This window comes from Eretmochelys imbricata, chromosome 3 (assembly GCF_965152235.1).
Source record: "Eretmochelys imbricata isolate rEreImb1 chromosome 3, rEreImb1.hap1, whole genome shotgun sequence".
Classification (NCBI taxonomy): domain Eukaryota; kingdom Metazoa; phylum Chordata; order Testudines; family Cheloniidae; genus Eretmochelys; species Eretmochelys imbricata.
In genome coordinates, this window is record NC_135574.1 from 105,567,082 (window position 1) to 105,582,290 (window position 15,209).

At 41.7% G+C, this 15,209-nt stretch overlaps 1 protein-coding gene across 1 annotated transcript in view; it reads left to right on the forward strand.

The window, feature by feature from the left end:
• ARFGEF3 (ARFGEF family member 3) overlaps nucleotides 1-15,209 on the forward strand; it is a 115,446-nt gene that overhangs the window by 77,169 nt on the left and 23,068 nt on the right. Inside the window, exons 13-22 of the mRNA XM_077813112.1 lie at nucleotides 1,042-1,208; nucleotides 2,236-2,401; nucleotides 5,627-5,734; nucleotides 6,162-6,377; nucleotides 6,620-6,730; nucleotides 8,216-8,366; nucleotides 9,328-9,642; nucleotides 11,213-11,346; nucleotides 13,253-13,398; nucleotides 14,927-15,106. Coding sequence (XP_077669238.1) covers nucleotides 1,042-1,208; nucleotides 2,236-2,401; nucleotides 5,627-5,734; nucleotides 6,162-6,377; nucleotides 6,620-6,730; nucleotides 8,216-8,366; nucleotides 9,328-9,642; nucleotides 11,213-11,346; nucleotides 13,253-13,398; nucleotides 14,927-15,106 — 1,694 coding nt within the window. The remainder of the gene's footprint in view (nucleotides 1-1,041; nucleotides 1,209-2,235; nucleotides 2,402-5,626; nucleotides 5,735-6,161; nucleotides 6,378-6,619; nucleotides 6,731-8,215; nucleotides 8,367-9,327; nucleotides 9,643-11,212; nucleotides 11,347-13,252; nucleotides 13,399-14,926; nucleotides 15,107-15,209) is intronic.

Consider the following 15,209-nt stretch of genomic DNA (forward strand, 5'->3'; position numbering starts at 1 on the left):
CAGCAGCACAGAACTTTCAAACCCTCACGAGGCAAGAAAATCATTATTTTTTTTCTGTGTGTGTTTTTTTTTTAATGTTATGGTTTATTGAATTTTTTTTTTTAATCTTGTCTAAAATCAGGCATGATCTTTATGGTGGGAGGAGTATTCTCGCAATAAACCACTGGGTAGTTATCAAATGACTCAACTTTGCTGAAACATTTAACCAACCTCAGAAGTTGTTTCTTGTTTCATATCAAATACTCCTCTAGGATGATCATTATCCCTCAATCAATCAATTAATAGTCTATAAGTGGAGTTTAACAACAGAGGTGAAGGCCCTAAAATACTGTGGCCATGTATAGTTTAAAAACAAAAACAAGGATTCAGATAAATATTCCAGTTACTTGACTTATGTTTTCCTACCAATAAGTCAACTAACTCACCCGGAAGAACATGTATAGTTCTGTCTAATATCTGCCAGAGAAGAAGGGATCGTGCCATTAAATACACCTGATTTTCAGAGGTACTGAGCAGTCATAGCTTCTGTTGAAGTCAAGTGGAGTTGGGAATGTTTTGCACGACTGAAAAGCAGCTCTTTGTGCTACTTACATGAGCTGTCCAGCATTTGCTGACAATTTGAGGTTAGCACCAAATATTTCTCCCTGTAATTCTAACTTTAGGTCAAAGAGTGGATGATGTTACAGGGCTTGATTCTGCAAGGTGCTGAGCACTTTGCTCCTGATTCCACAAACCATTTAATCATGTGCTTAACGTTAAACATGTCAGATGACCTTTTGAAGTCTTGGACTAGTCATATGGTTAAAATTAAACACATGCTTAAGGACTTTGCTGGTCTAGAATCAGAGTCTTCAGCACCATTCAGGATCAAACGCGAGATGGGAATGGAGAAAAATATTGATTATATTAAATGTTCACGATAGACACATATAATATATATTCATTACTACTGAAAGGCCTGTCTTTTACTAGAATTAGGTTACGATTGTTCCAGAGCAAAATCTATTTGAAGTGTGAGGGCTCACTCTGCCTTTTCGTTAGATATGATGTTCTCACCAGGATTTGAGGGGAACCCCAATTTCAGCTTCCAGACTCTGATGAATGCAGACAGTATCTACATGGTCTCACACTACACACTTCTCCTCAACCTGAAGTTATCCAACTCTGACTACTACAGGAAGAAACCTGCCCAAGCACCTGTGTTGCTGGTGAGTGAGGAATATAGAACAAACCATGGTGAGAAGTAAAAAGTCCTGTGGGTGGCTGATGATGCAGTATTTATTTTATTTGGAGCAGCTGAAATACATTCATTTCCTCTCAACCATTTTAGAGTAGGCAGAGAAACTAACCCGATACTTTCAAATCATGAAGCTCCTATAAACTATTCACTACATTTGACCTAAATTTGCAAATCATTTTTGTTACACACACCCCAAATGCATTTTTTTGATGAATAAACTATTGGCCAAAATAAATTAACCTAGCTCTAGTTGACATAATTTGGGGCAGAAGGGGGGAAACAATCCTTAACAGTAATGTCAGAGTATTTCGATTCCAGTGACTATCAAAACTAATCGTTGAACATTATTAGTATTTCCCATATGTTTTTTTATCAATTACTATAATTCATCCTTACAAAATGTCCACTGAAGTCTCTAAAGGGTGCATCCCTTGCACCGGGCCTGAACTTGGCCTTGTGTGTCACTGGGAGTTTGGCCTGAGTAAGGACTTCAGGAATGGGCCCTGCCTCAGTAAGGGCTTAGTTGGCCCAGGAAGGCAGAGCCTATGTGCCCCATGGAGAGCAGCAGGTGTCATCACATCTCCCTGCACTCAGGTCCTATTCAACAGGCTGAAGTTGAGGGTGTTTGGCCATGGCCTGCCTCCCACACCCTTTTTGGTCCCGTACAGCCCTGGAGAAGTTTTGAAGGACCAATCCCACCAATTACCTCGCCACAGGAACTGTAATTGTGCCTATCTCCTACATGAGCTGCCACAAAGAGAGGGAAAAGCTCCTTGCACCATCTCACTTGCCATTGTCCAGGTGTGTATGTGCCAGGCACAATCTAGTCCTAGGTCAGTTTTTACTCTTACAGAAGGTCCATATCCCCATCCTTTTCCTCCTCATTTCCTCAGCAGTCTGATGCACTCAGAGAGGAGTAGTGGATCTGCTGGCTGAGGCTTACAGTCTGGTGACTGAACGTCATGTTACATTTGGATTTGTATTGTCCTCTGCAGAAGGAGTTTATGAAGCAGGTTCAGGCCAGTGGAGTATTGATGGTGTTCTCTCAGGCATGGGTTGAGGAGCTCTACCATCAGGTACTGGAAAGGAACATCCTAGGAGAGGCTGGTTACTGGGGAAACCCTGAGGAGCACCGTCTTCCGCTCATCACCATGTTGACTGGTTAGTATTATATTACCATGGCCATATGAATACAGTATTATGCTCGTATCAGTACAGATTAACTTCTGAATGCATTCTGCAGATGCCTAAAATATTAAATACTTGAACATTAAGCTTCATTCAGTTACCTGTAGATCAACATGCCATAGTGCTAAAATATGGTGCTCACTAAAGTGCCAGTGGAGAAGAAATTGGATTCAGTTATGGCATGTATCCGGTTGTTTAGTCTGGATCAGACGCTCTGTATTGAAATCCTGGATCAAATCAAAAGATACCTGACCATATCTTGATTCCCTATGGCCAGTGTGACCAAAAACTGAATAGACTCTGAAAGGATTGTTTTGTTTTGTTTTTTCTTTTGTTTGTTTTTATGGCAGGGCTGCAAGTCCGAATGCAAAGTCATGAACATTGGAAAACATAATTCCAATGATACATTCAAAATGATGGGGTCTAAATTAGCGTGACCACTCAAGAAAAGGGATCTTGTAGTCATTGTAGATGGTTCTCAGCAAACATCTCCTCAGTGTGCAGCGGCAGTCAAAAAAGCTAACAGAATGTTGGGAACCATTAGGAAAGGGATAGAAAACAAGACCGTAAATATCATAATGCCACTACATAAATCCATGGTACGTCTCCACCTTGAATACTGTATCCAGTTCTGATCGCCCATCTCAAAAAAGATATCTTAGAATTGGAAAAGGTACAGAGAAGAGCAACAAAAATGATTAAGGTTTCCATATTAATAGTGATTAAAAAGACTGGGACTGTTCATCTTGGAAAAGAGACGACTAAGGGAGGATATGACAGAGGTCTATAATATTATGAATAGTGTGGAGAGTGTGAATAAGGAAGTGTTGTTTACGCGTTTGCAGAACACAAGAACAGGTGTCATCCAATTAAATAAATGGGCAGCAGGCTAAGCCTCTGACTGCCAGATGCTGGGACTGGACGACAGGTGATGGATCACTCAATAATTGCCCTGTTCAATTTGTTCCCCCTCAAGCTTCTGGCCCTGGTCTCTGTAGGAAGATAGGATACTGGGCTAGATGGACCATTGGTCTGACCCAGTATGGCCAGTTTTGTATTTCTAATCAGAATCAGGGCTCAATTGTGCTAGGCAATGTAAAAACATGCTGTATAGGAACGTTCACTAACTGGTTTGAATGATCAGAGCATGTTAAAAGTAACTCTGTAGCTTTGTCGGCAACGTTATAGGGACAGGTCCTCAGCTGGTGTAACTGAGCTTGAGGGATTGCCTCCAGCAAATGCTAAAATGATCCTCTTTTGATATCTTGGAATCAATGACCTACTGCTGCCCCAAAAATCTATCAGCAAATATATAAATCTAGGATTTGTGTCCAGAACATGAAGAACATGGTGTGTGCCTTTCAGAAGATTCTCCTTCAGAGTCCCAGAGTGATAAAGATAGAATGTTGTGGGTTAGACTGGGGAAGCAGTGTTCCCTCGTGGATCGAGCAGATGGACTAGACCATAGGAGACCTGGATTCTACTCTTCGCTCTGCCATTGACCTGCTCGGTGACCTTGAACAAGTCACATCCCTCCTGTTGCCTCAGCTTCCCCACCAGTAAAATGGGGCAACAACACTGACCGCCTTTGTAAAGCACTATATAAGACCTAAATGTTGCTGCTCCTTAGCAGTTCTGTCCCAAAAAACTGCCTTCTCCATTCATCAGTGTTCATTAATAACTGATTGAAGTCAATGGAGCTATTTCAATTTACGCCAGGGAAGATGTGGCCCACAGTGTTCTATAGTAGCAAGCTGCCATTATTGTTCAAAAAATGTGTAGTTTTGGAAAGAAGTCAAAGGGGTTTTTAAAACTTGACCAGCACATGTAGGTAAATACTGATGAATGGGAAAGGAAGCTGTGTAACTGCATAGGAACAGTGTGGTTCAACACACGAAACTCCTTTGTCACTGCAGGTCTCTCAGGGGGAATCTTTTGAAAAGAGTATTCCATGTTCTTTATGTTCTGGGCTCACATCCTAGATTTGTATTTTCACAGGCAGATTTTTGGAGCAGCAGTAGGTCACTGGTTTCATGATATCACAGGAATGTAATGTCAGTGTACCCAGGGCTCTGTACAAGCATAAATACTGGGAGTCTGAGCCTGCAGTTTTTCCACTGATTAAACTCTCATTGACTTAGATTGATACTGTGCCAGGGATATGCTGAAATGCTACTGCTGAGACATAACTCTGCTAAGAAGCTAAAAGACCAGAACTCCTCTGACAAACACTTCAGTGCTCCCTTTAATTTCCCTAGAAAGAAAATTTAAGATGAATATTGTGAAAGAGGTGGGGATGCCTGTAATATTTTATCAATATTATACATTCTGTTTCCGTGTTTATGTGCAATATGATTACACAGGACTCGTACAAGTAGAGGCTTCTTGTATTAAGGAACAATAACTTCAGATAGCCCCATTTACTGGTAGATAAAGGACAGGTGTCATTCATTCTAATGTTTTACCTCCAACAATGCTGAGTTCAGTCGTCCAGCTTGTAATAACGGGGGAAGGGCTAGAACATAAAACTTTTGGGATGGATAAAAAGGCAGCCCCCAAAGGCAGAGACTGCTGGGGACCAGACTGAAACCGAATCCCTAAAGTTTGGAGTGTCTGGGCTAACCTACTAGGCCTACCTAAGCCTATACGTAAGATAGATATGTGTGTACATCTTTCATTGTGTTAAAAACCCTTTTCTCTGGTTATGCTTTGTTCCTACTGTTAAGATTAAACAATACTTGGTTTTGAAAAGGCTGTTTTGGGTCACTGTGTTACCCACTGGTCACAGCTCCCAAAGATAAGGTTTGCAGTACCCAAATCCAGATGGGCCTGCACCCCATGCACCCACTTAGAGAGGCTAGCAGAGTCAAAGATGTGGCTTACCCTGAACTGTGACGAACCCCAGGAGAAAATTTCCTATCAGTGAGGTCTACTGGACTGTGGACCAAGGAAAGTGATGGATGCCCTTCTCTTTGAATCATTTAAAGTTGAACTGAAGAGAACACTCAGGGATATCATTCTTATTTACCCGAAGGCCCTTTTGCACCCTCATTAAGGTCCCTTCACACTGCCAGAGACGTATAACTGAGAATCATATCCTTTAAAATATACCATCAGAAGTTCTGGAACTCTCTTAGTGCAGTGGTTCAATATGAAATGTTCTTCTGACCCCGTGTGTGTGTTTTTATGGTCTGGCAGACATTGATGGCTTGGGGAGCAGTGCAATAGGTGGGCAGCTGATGGCATCTGCATCAACACAATCTCCTCTCTCCCAGAACCAGAAGACCGATGATTCTGTTGTGGCAGGTAGTGAGTCTGTATTGTGTATGTGTATGTGTCCACCGTTAGTAGGCTTATAATATACAATAGGACCCCAGGGAATTTATTCAAGTGTGCAATGCCTTCAGACAAACGGGGGACTAAACCCAGTGAAGTTATACCATGGATTACCATGGATTAATTTAACCTACTATGCTTAAGTGTTGTAATCACAGCTGCTGCTGCAGCAGGCTTCAGATAGTTTAACTGTGTTTTCATAAAAAGTAAAACACATTCAAGATCAAAAGATCAAGCATTTAGAATGTAAAGTGGCCTACGTCAATAAAGCCTATGCTGTAGTCAAAAGATCAGATGGTCCAGCAAGTAGAGAAGGAACAGGGTCTGTTTCCCCCTAATGACAAAGCAGCAGCTGTTTCAATTTCCAGGAAAATGATGGATGCATTTCTTACTCCAGGTGTTGCTTTTGCCCGATACCTTCTGATCGGTTGCTGGAAGAATTTGATCGATACCTTATCCACACCTTTGACTGGTCGAATGGCAGGAAGCTCCAAAGGATTAGCATTCATCCTGGGAGCCGAAGGCGTCAAGGAGCAGAACCAGAAGGAGAAAGATTCCATTTGTATGAGCCTGGATGGACTGAGGAAGGCAGCCCGGCTGAGCTGTGCTCTAGGTATCAATATGGACTGAATTCCTAGATGGATTCATATAATTGGATGAACTAGTACATAGTAAGTGTTCTTAAGAGGGAGGGGGGGATTTGGAGAAGAGGGAAGCAAACTGGAAAGCACAGTAAAGCTGGTGTAGAAGTCAATAGCTCTGTTCGTGATGCTGTCTGAGGGTAAGACTGCATAAATCCAGTGAAGAAGATACATGAAAATGCTGATTAGCAATAACTGTTGTGCCTCTTTGTAGGGGTTGCTGCTAATTGTGCATCTGCCCTTGCCCAAATGGCTGCTGCCTCCTGTGTTCAAGAAGAGAAGGATGAAAGAGAAGCCCAAGAGCCCAGTGATGCTATAACTCAAGGTAGCTAATATTGGCCAAGTAGTCCTTATTATCTAATGTTCCTTATAGTAATGACATTGTAAGGTATTTTGTTATGGGAAAGGTAGGGATGGGTGGGATTTCACTGCCACATTACATTGCCCTGCAAATATTTGGGAAGTACACCTACACAGGGGAACCATTAAGCTCACACAGACTTCACTGTACCAGGATCTTGTTATTACTTCACACTCCATTTTATTCTGTATAAATCTTCTATTGATTCAGTTGAATACCATTAAACTCAAACTGTATTTTAAAGTTTCATCTTTTAAAGTTTGGTGACACAAATGCAGCCGTAGTGGCACCTGAGTAATAATAAGTTATAAAAACGTATATCTTATGTATCTGACACTACCAGGAATTCAGGACACCAAAATGTGCTCAGTCTTACTTATTTTCATTACGTTCACTCAGCTTGCTTATTTACATATACATCCTTTACCATTACATAGTCTCAGATGTTTAAAATTGCCTACCTCTAAAGTGTAGCAAGTTAAGCTTGATGAAGCTGAAAAAATGTAGGAATGGAATAAGAAGTATGTCACTTCTAGATTACTGCTTCAAAGCCAGTGCAGATCATTAGTCACTCAAAGTTGTCAACCTCACATGTTTACTTGGTGGCCTGAGTGAAATGAATTTGGAGACCTCACTCCAGTTCCCACTGGATCGAAGTTCATGACACAAAAATGGCCATCACAACTGGCCCTAAGTGGCAGTCAGCAGAGGCCAAAGACTGAATAAGTCTGAGAGTGGAAAACTTTCTGACCCCTAGAAGAAAGCCCTGGAAATGAGACTTGGGGCATATTGGCCAATCAATATGGGGGAAGTAGAACTGGCTGGAGGATGACAATTCTGTTTCGTGACAACTTTCAAGGTTTCAAAATTGGTGTTTTTTCCACCTTGGTACAGATACAGACCTTTCCAGTGTTTCAGTGAAAAGGAATGGCATTGAAACGTCTTTTTTGATTAAAAAAAAAAAAAAAAAAGAACAGGTTTTTGATTTGGGTCTCTCTGTTATCAAGTGACCAGGGAGTCCACCCTGGACCTCAGAGACCTTCCTGTCATGGAACTTGTCAAATGTAATACATCTCCATGAAGTATCTCCGCTTCAGTGAAAAGACATTGTCAAAAATGATTCCAACCAGCTGTAGAAGGAAGCTTGCACTGGGTCTTGCAATGCTGCTGCTTTTGTGAATAACAAGAAGATGTGAATCTGTAACGGAGTCAGTTTAGCACCTTCCATGAGCAGTACATTCTCTCACATACACACAAATAAAAAGGGATTTTTTTAAGTACATCTGAAAAAGGTGTTTGCTTTTATGTTTTGTCTAAAATGCCATCTTAATATAGATCTCTTTCATATTGTAGTCCTCTCCATCCCCACCATCTGTGAGAACAAATGTATGTTTGTTTCTTAAGTGATGGATGTTCTTAAATAATGTTCTTTTATTGTTAACGGGACAGTGAAACAGAAAGTGGAGCAGAAGCTGGAACAGATTGGGAAAGTGCAGGGAGTCTGCCTGCACCCTGCTCATGTTTTGTGCATGGATGCCATCCTCAATGTGGGCCTGGAAATGGGAAGCCACAATCAAGACTGTTGGCCGCATGTGTTCAGGTACAGGAATCTACTGGCTTTAGGTCAGAAAATGTATTTTAACAGAATACAACTCTCGCTACCTAGAGCGAGAGAGAAATAAATCTGTATGCATTCACCCTATCATTCTGGAGGGTGCTCCAGTGCCATGCACACAAATAGAGTGGACCTAGGAGACTGAGTGCAATTCAGTGGGTGAAAGGAGAATGAGGAGGAGACTTTTAAAAGGACCTAAGGATAATCTTAGATACACCCATTTGAGTGCTTTCCAGTCCTTAATATATTGATCCTCACAGCACTGCTGTGAACCAGGGCAGTGCTATTATCCCCCATAGTACTGATAGCTCCCTGTGCCTCAGTTCTCTAAGGCCTAGATCCTCAAAGGGTATTGAGGCATCTAACACCCCTTGTGCAAGGACACATAGGAAGCCTGCAGCGAAGCCAGGAACTGAACCCAGGTCTTCAGCGAGTGCCCTATCCACTAGGCTATCCTTCCTTTCTAAGGTCATTGAAAGTCCAGGCCTTTAGGAACAACAAACCCCAGCAGGCACTTCTGGAAGTCTCCCCCTCAGACTGTAAATAAGTGCAATATCCCCTTCAGAGAAATTCCAGGCCAAATGACATGATAGCAGACCTCCACTTGCCTGGCACCAGATAGGCTGGCTCCATAGGCCAGAGTGGCGCCAAAGCAGACGCGACCACCTGCCAGTGGTCTCCATTACCATTTTCTGGTAGTGGGTTTCTTTTTGCTTTTGTGCCCCCTTTTATTGCAATTGGCCTACATCACTATGTGTTTTCTAAATGATTAAACTAGCTGCAGAGACAGACACTATTAGAGACCAGTAAAACAAATACATTGGACTTCATTATTCCACAGATGTTTCCAGATTACCTTTAAGGAGCGAGTGCAGTGCAGAACCAAACAGTTCTATCGTGACTGACTTTAGGGATTCACAGTCCATCTTGTTCCATTTGTTCTCAGGGTGTGTGAATACATCAGCACTCTGGAGCACACCCATTTCAGCGATGGCGCATCTCAGCCCCCTCTCACTATAACCCAATCGCAGCAGGCCGCAGGAGGGTTGCAGGCGGATTATCCGTCTGCAGACTCTCCTCAGGAATTGACCCCTGAGCAGGAGACCACCCTAAGCAATAATCCCATCATCCAGCCCATCTCCATCCAGGACCTCATCAAGGAGGGTAGCAAGGGCAGAGCTTTCGACTTTCGCGGCAGCAGCCTGCTAAGTGGGAGCAATGCTGCCAAGGCTGTCCTTATCCTCTCCACGCAGGCTGACAGGTATGGATGGCAATGTCTGAAACCTGATTTTAGCTTCTCAAAACCTCTCCTGAGCCTTCCTATAAAGTAAAGGAAACAGGCTACCAGTTCTGGACTTTACAAATGTTTATGCCATTTGCTCAGCAGGCAATGCTATAGTAGAGGTGGGGTTGAGATTTCTATTAGCACATCTTATTTTCACATACTGGTAACATGCTAAAAAAATAAACATCTCCTTTTTGCTAAAATTTTCTATGCTTGGGCTCCATCCCCAAGAGGAATGTATTTGTAAATTATGAGGGAAAAAATAGTTAATGCCTAAGTAGTGTATTTCGTATGCTGCATCATTTTTTATTAAATTCAGAATTGCAACACTGTGCACAGGACACAGAATAATACAAATGCTTAATAGCACTCTTAGTTACATAGGTGTGATTTTGTAATGCAACTTCACCATGGACCTCAATAGGCACCTGATCCTGTCCTGTTCAAGTGAAGGAGAGATTTTCTGTTGACTGAATGAGAGCAAGATTAAGCCCTGGCTGTCTTGGTTTTTGACTCGGCTGTTATGGAATTTCACTGTGATATCAGTCAAGATAGTGTTGTGATCTCCTTTTTTAAAATACATAATAAATAAAGACTTTAAAAACCCAATTTTACATTAATGTAAAGTTCAGTTTACAGCTTTAAGCTAAAAGAAAAGGAGTACTAGTGGCACCTTAGAGACTAACCAATTTATTTGACGGGTTTCAGAGTAGCAGCCATGTTAGTCTGTACTTGCAAAAAGAAAAGGAGTACTTGTGGCACCTTAGAGACTAACCACAGCTCACTTCATCGGATGCATGAAAGTGGAAGTGAGCTGTAGCTCACGAAAGCTTATGCTCAAATAAATTGGTTAGTCTCTAAGGTGCCACAAGTACTCCTTTTCTTTTTGCAATTTATTTGAGTATAAGCTTTCGTGAGCTACAGCTCACTTCATCGGTTGCTTTTTTGTTTTAAACTACAATCCTAATTCAGAAAAGCACAGCTCAGTGGGGAGCGTTGGATGCGCAGTCTTGCTGAAAATCACACCGCTTGGCTGGGTGCTGAACTTTAGGCTCCTGTGTCTGAAAATTCAGGCCTACATTTCTCAGTGAGATTAATTCACTTACGTTACATATATCTGGGGCTTGCTCCTCAGATGGTGCAAATTGGTGTAACTGTGAAGATAATGAAGCTGTGTCAATTCACCTCAGCTGAAGAGCTGACCCATGTCATGTTTTGGATTGTTCGCTATTGGACAGATTGTGGCATTAAACCACTAGATGTATTTTGAGGTGGGATTAAGAATGGTCTGTGGCACAGCTAGAGCCCCAGAATGAGTTCTGGTTCATTGTGGAGCCCCCTGCTCTTCCTCCCACCAAAAATAATAAAGCTGGTGGATCAAAGTGGACTCAGTAACACTATATAAACTAATAAACTCTCAGTAAACTAATCTGCTGCTAACACTGGCAGGCAGTGGCTGCATGTAGGTGAGGTTCTTCAATGCACATAGAAACTTTAACCTCCATGGCTCATTTTCAAGTTATATTCTCTGCACTGTTGCTTACAGGCTATTTGAAGATGCTGCTCACAAGCTAAACCTGATGGCACTGGGTGGCTTCCTATACCAACTCAAAAAAGCTTCTCAGTCCCAGCTCTTCTACTCAGTCACAGATACAGTTGATTACTCCTTAGCAATGCCAGGTAAATCTACTAAAGGCCTCGTAAAGATTCAGGTGTTTCTTGTATATTTTCTGCATTTCTTACATGTTTTACTTTGTATTCATTTTGCTACAATATACCCAGGACAGATAGCTGAAAGGCAACAATAAAATACAGAGTTCAGTGAAAAATCCCTCAGCAGGGGAATTGCAAAGCATTTTAAAAAGATAGCTACAGTCCCTGCCCAAGAGAGCTTTCAACTTCTGTGATATAGCACCTAGCACAACAGGGCACTAATCCTGACTCAGATATCTGGGTGCTACTATAATATAAACAATAACAATCCATTTTAAATGTCATTTTAAGGTTCCAAATTAATAACATCTATGGGCTAAATTCAGAGATGACCTAGATGGCGGATGAAGGTTACATGTCATTAAGTGGGTATACATGGCAATAAGCCATGAGTGGGTTGTAGACAGAGCACCCAACAGGAGCTCTCAAGATAAAGCAGGGGTGGGGGATGGTATGTTCTCCAGGTTTCTCCTTCTCAGTGTGGAAACCATCCCTCTGTAGCACAAGGGCTGTGCAATGCTTAAGTCTCCCGTAGGTCTTCAGACTGGGCATAAGGACCTGATCAAAAAGAAAATTTTCCATTGACTCAAAGAACTTTGGACCAAGATCTAAGTGAGACTTGAGTGGAGCACAGGATTAGTACTGTCCCTCTGCAAAGGGGTGAGTTTCACCCTGAGTGAATTCAGATTGTTTTTTGTGCTACTTTGCATTGTTCCAGAATGACACTCAATTTGTTATTTTCTGCTCATATGTCTTCTCTCTCCAGGACTCAACAGCATGCATTACTTTATTATTAATAAATGGTCTCCCTCTGTGTTCTCTACACAGTGTTCCATCAACAAATGTTAGTAGTAGTAATAATTCCATTTTAAAGATTCATGCCATTAATAATTAGCCTAGTGCACACTGCTGCTTAAATATTTGTTTTCAGTGTCAAAAAGAGGTCAGCTTTCTAATTATGTTCTCCATTAGAGATAAAAGCAGGGTAATCCTTTTGAGCCAGTCAGTGATGTGAATTTCCCAACATTTTGAGAGCAGTGGGAGATGAAATTCTTTTGTATTAGGATGGTTTTCAAAGTGTTGGGAAATTAAGAATTTGTACTGTCTGTTGGGAGATGCAGAGTATGTTTTTGAGTTCTCTTTGTCCTGTGTTCTTCAGCTCAGGTAAGATAATTTACAACCTTCCACTACTAAGAAAATAAAGAAACTGCAGTTAATTCTCTTCCCTGTAAATCGCGGGTTACAGAGTAGCAGCCGTCTTAGTCTGTATCCGCAAAAAGAAAAGGAGGATGCTCCGATGAAGTGAGCTGTAGCTCACAAAAGCTTAGGCTCAAATAAATTTGTTAGTCTCTAAGGTGCCACAAGTCCTCCTTTTCTTTTTCCCTGTAAATGTTACCAAAGGCTTCTAAAGCCAACTCGTTGTACTCAGGATGAATCATAAACCACTTTCCCACCTAGACTGCATATTCACCAGTACTGAACATTATTATTTATTGTTATCATTGATTTATTATTTTATACTTTCCCGAAGTGTTTACACTTTAAAAATGCATTTGAAAAAATCCACAATATTTGAAGCCAGTGAGACATGTCTAAGCTGCATAGCTGTGTAAGCTGTTCCTACAGCGTAGGTCTTTTTCTCAGTCTCTTCCTGTGCTTTTTGCAAGCACAGACTGCTTGCTAAGCCGAATTTCATTCTGGATTGATCTTGATGTGTATGTAATTAAAATCAAATAATTTGGCCAGATCTGAATTCCAACCCAGACCTGAAGATATGAAATGCTGCAGATACCTAATTTCTGTTAATTGCCCCTCTGGTCATAACCATTAATTTTCACATTTATTTACTTAATGCACCTAATTTTTCCTGTAGGTGAGGTAAAGTCAACCCAGGACAGGAGAAGTGCCCTCCATTTGTTTCGTCTTGGGGATGCCATGCTCAGGATTGTACGGAGTAAATCCCGCCCATTGCTCCACCTCATGCGCTGCTGGAGCCTGGTGGCACCTCATCTTGTAGAGGTGAGAGAGAGAAAGAAGGACCTGTGGCACTCAGAGCTACAAGATACTCTACACGCACCTTACTTAGAGAGATTCAGAAAAAGTTTGAACCTTTAAATGACTAAAGCAGAATATCTGCAGTTATACTGGTTAGAATAACATTTTAAGGGTTATTAATCTTCTTCATTAGCTAGAGTCAAGAAGAAATACCCTCCTCTTCTAATGGTGCAGTATTGCACAGCTAGAGATAGGTACGTTGTGGGCATTTTCACACCTACCTCTCAAGCGTCTGGTAATTGCTACATTTGGAAACATGATTCCAGAGGCAGACCATTGGTCTATTTCAACATGGCAATTCCTATATTCCTGTGGAAACTAGTTGTGCCTAAAATAATAGAACAGTTTTCAATGTAATGGAGCTGGGTTTTTTGGGTGTATGTCATTCACATGAATAAGTATGTGCACCTGAACTTTGTTTATGTTAATGAACATGTGTCGTCATGCATTCGGGTTTTTAAGGTGCACAGGAAGCACATTTCTCAGGCGTTTAAGATCTACGTTAAAGAAAATATTTGAAGTCAGGTGTCAAGGCCTGTTAAAGTGTCCATAGTGGTATGTTTTGACTATACAAGTGGTCTAAATTTTCAAAATGACTAGTGACTTTGGATGCCCAACTTCAGATACTTTAAAGGGGCCCAATTTTCAGAAGGTGCTGAGCACTCACCTTCTGATATCTAGGCCCCTTTAAAATGTCTTATGGGCATCCAAAGAGTGAGACTCCCAAAATCACCTGTCGCTTTCAAAATGTTGGGTCAGTATAGTTTTCTGTTGGTGAACTTTGGCATAGGTGAAAGCATAAGGAAGAAGCAGCTGGATGGAGTGAAGGGCCTGAGCTTAGAGATGCCTGGATAGTCCCCAGTACGGAATAATTTTCTGTCCAGATTCACTCCAGCCCTGATTTTGGAATAGTTCTTGCCAAGTGAGCAGTGTACTGTTGACAGCATGCCATTTCTTTTTTAGTGTACTTTATTGCTAGTCATTTTTGTTGTGCTATCAGTAGCTAGTTCCAAACAGATACCAGGTCCCTTTCCAGAGAGGCTTTTATTCTGGAGTCTAAGAACATACTAAGTAAAGTCCTTACCCGTAAGTGGCCTTTTAAGAAAACATTATATTTATACAATGAGAATGAAGAGAAATCGGATCTCTCACACGTTACCCATTCAAATGAACAGTAATTTGAAAAAGCCAGGACGATTGTAGACCCATTTTTTAACTTTTGAATTTAGTGCTTTCTTTGAACTCTCAGTAAATCTTCCTGCGTCTCCAGAATACTAAGCATCTCAGATACACAGCTCCTTGTTTTCCATTGGACAGTCACTCTGTTCATTCAAGTGGGACCCTCTGGTCATACTACGCTGGAGCTATTTTTAGAGCGTGGCACTATCAAGTTGCTACTTCTGCCTCCCCCAAAACAATCTAATCGAAAAGCAATTTTTTTTGCTTGGCCAAAATTCTGGTATTTCTTCCTTCATCCCTTCTGTCCCTGTAGGCTGCCTGTCATAAGGAGAGACATGTTTCTCGGAAGGCTGTCTCCTTCATCCATGACATCCTCACCGAGGTGCTGACAGACTGGAATGAGCCCCCTCATTTTCACTTCAGTGAGGCGCTGTTCCGCCCCTTTGAGCGCATCATGCAGCTGGAGCTGTGTGATGAGGATGTCCAGGACCAGGCAAGTCAACCCTGATGATGGTGTCTACACCCTGTGTGCCATACAAACAGTGAGGGCGGTCTCAGGTGTACACCTAGTGGCTAGAGTATCTGCGTACTTTCCT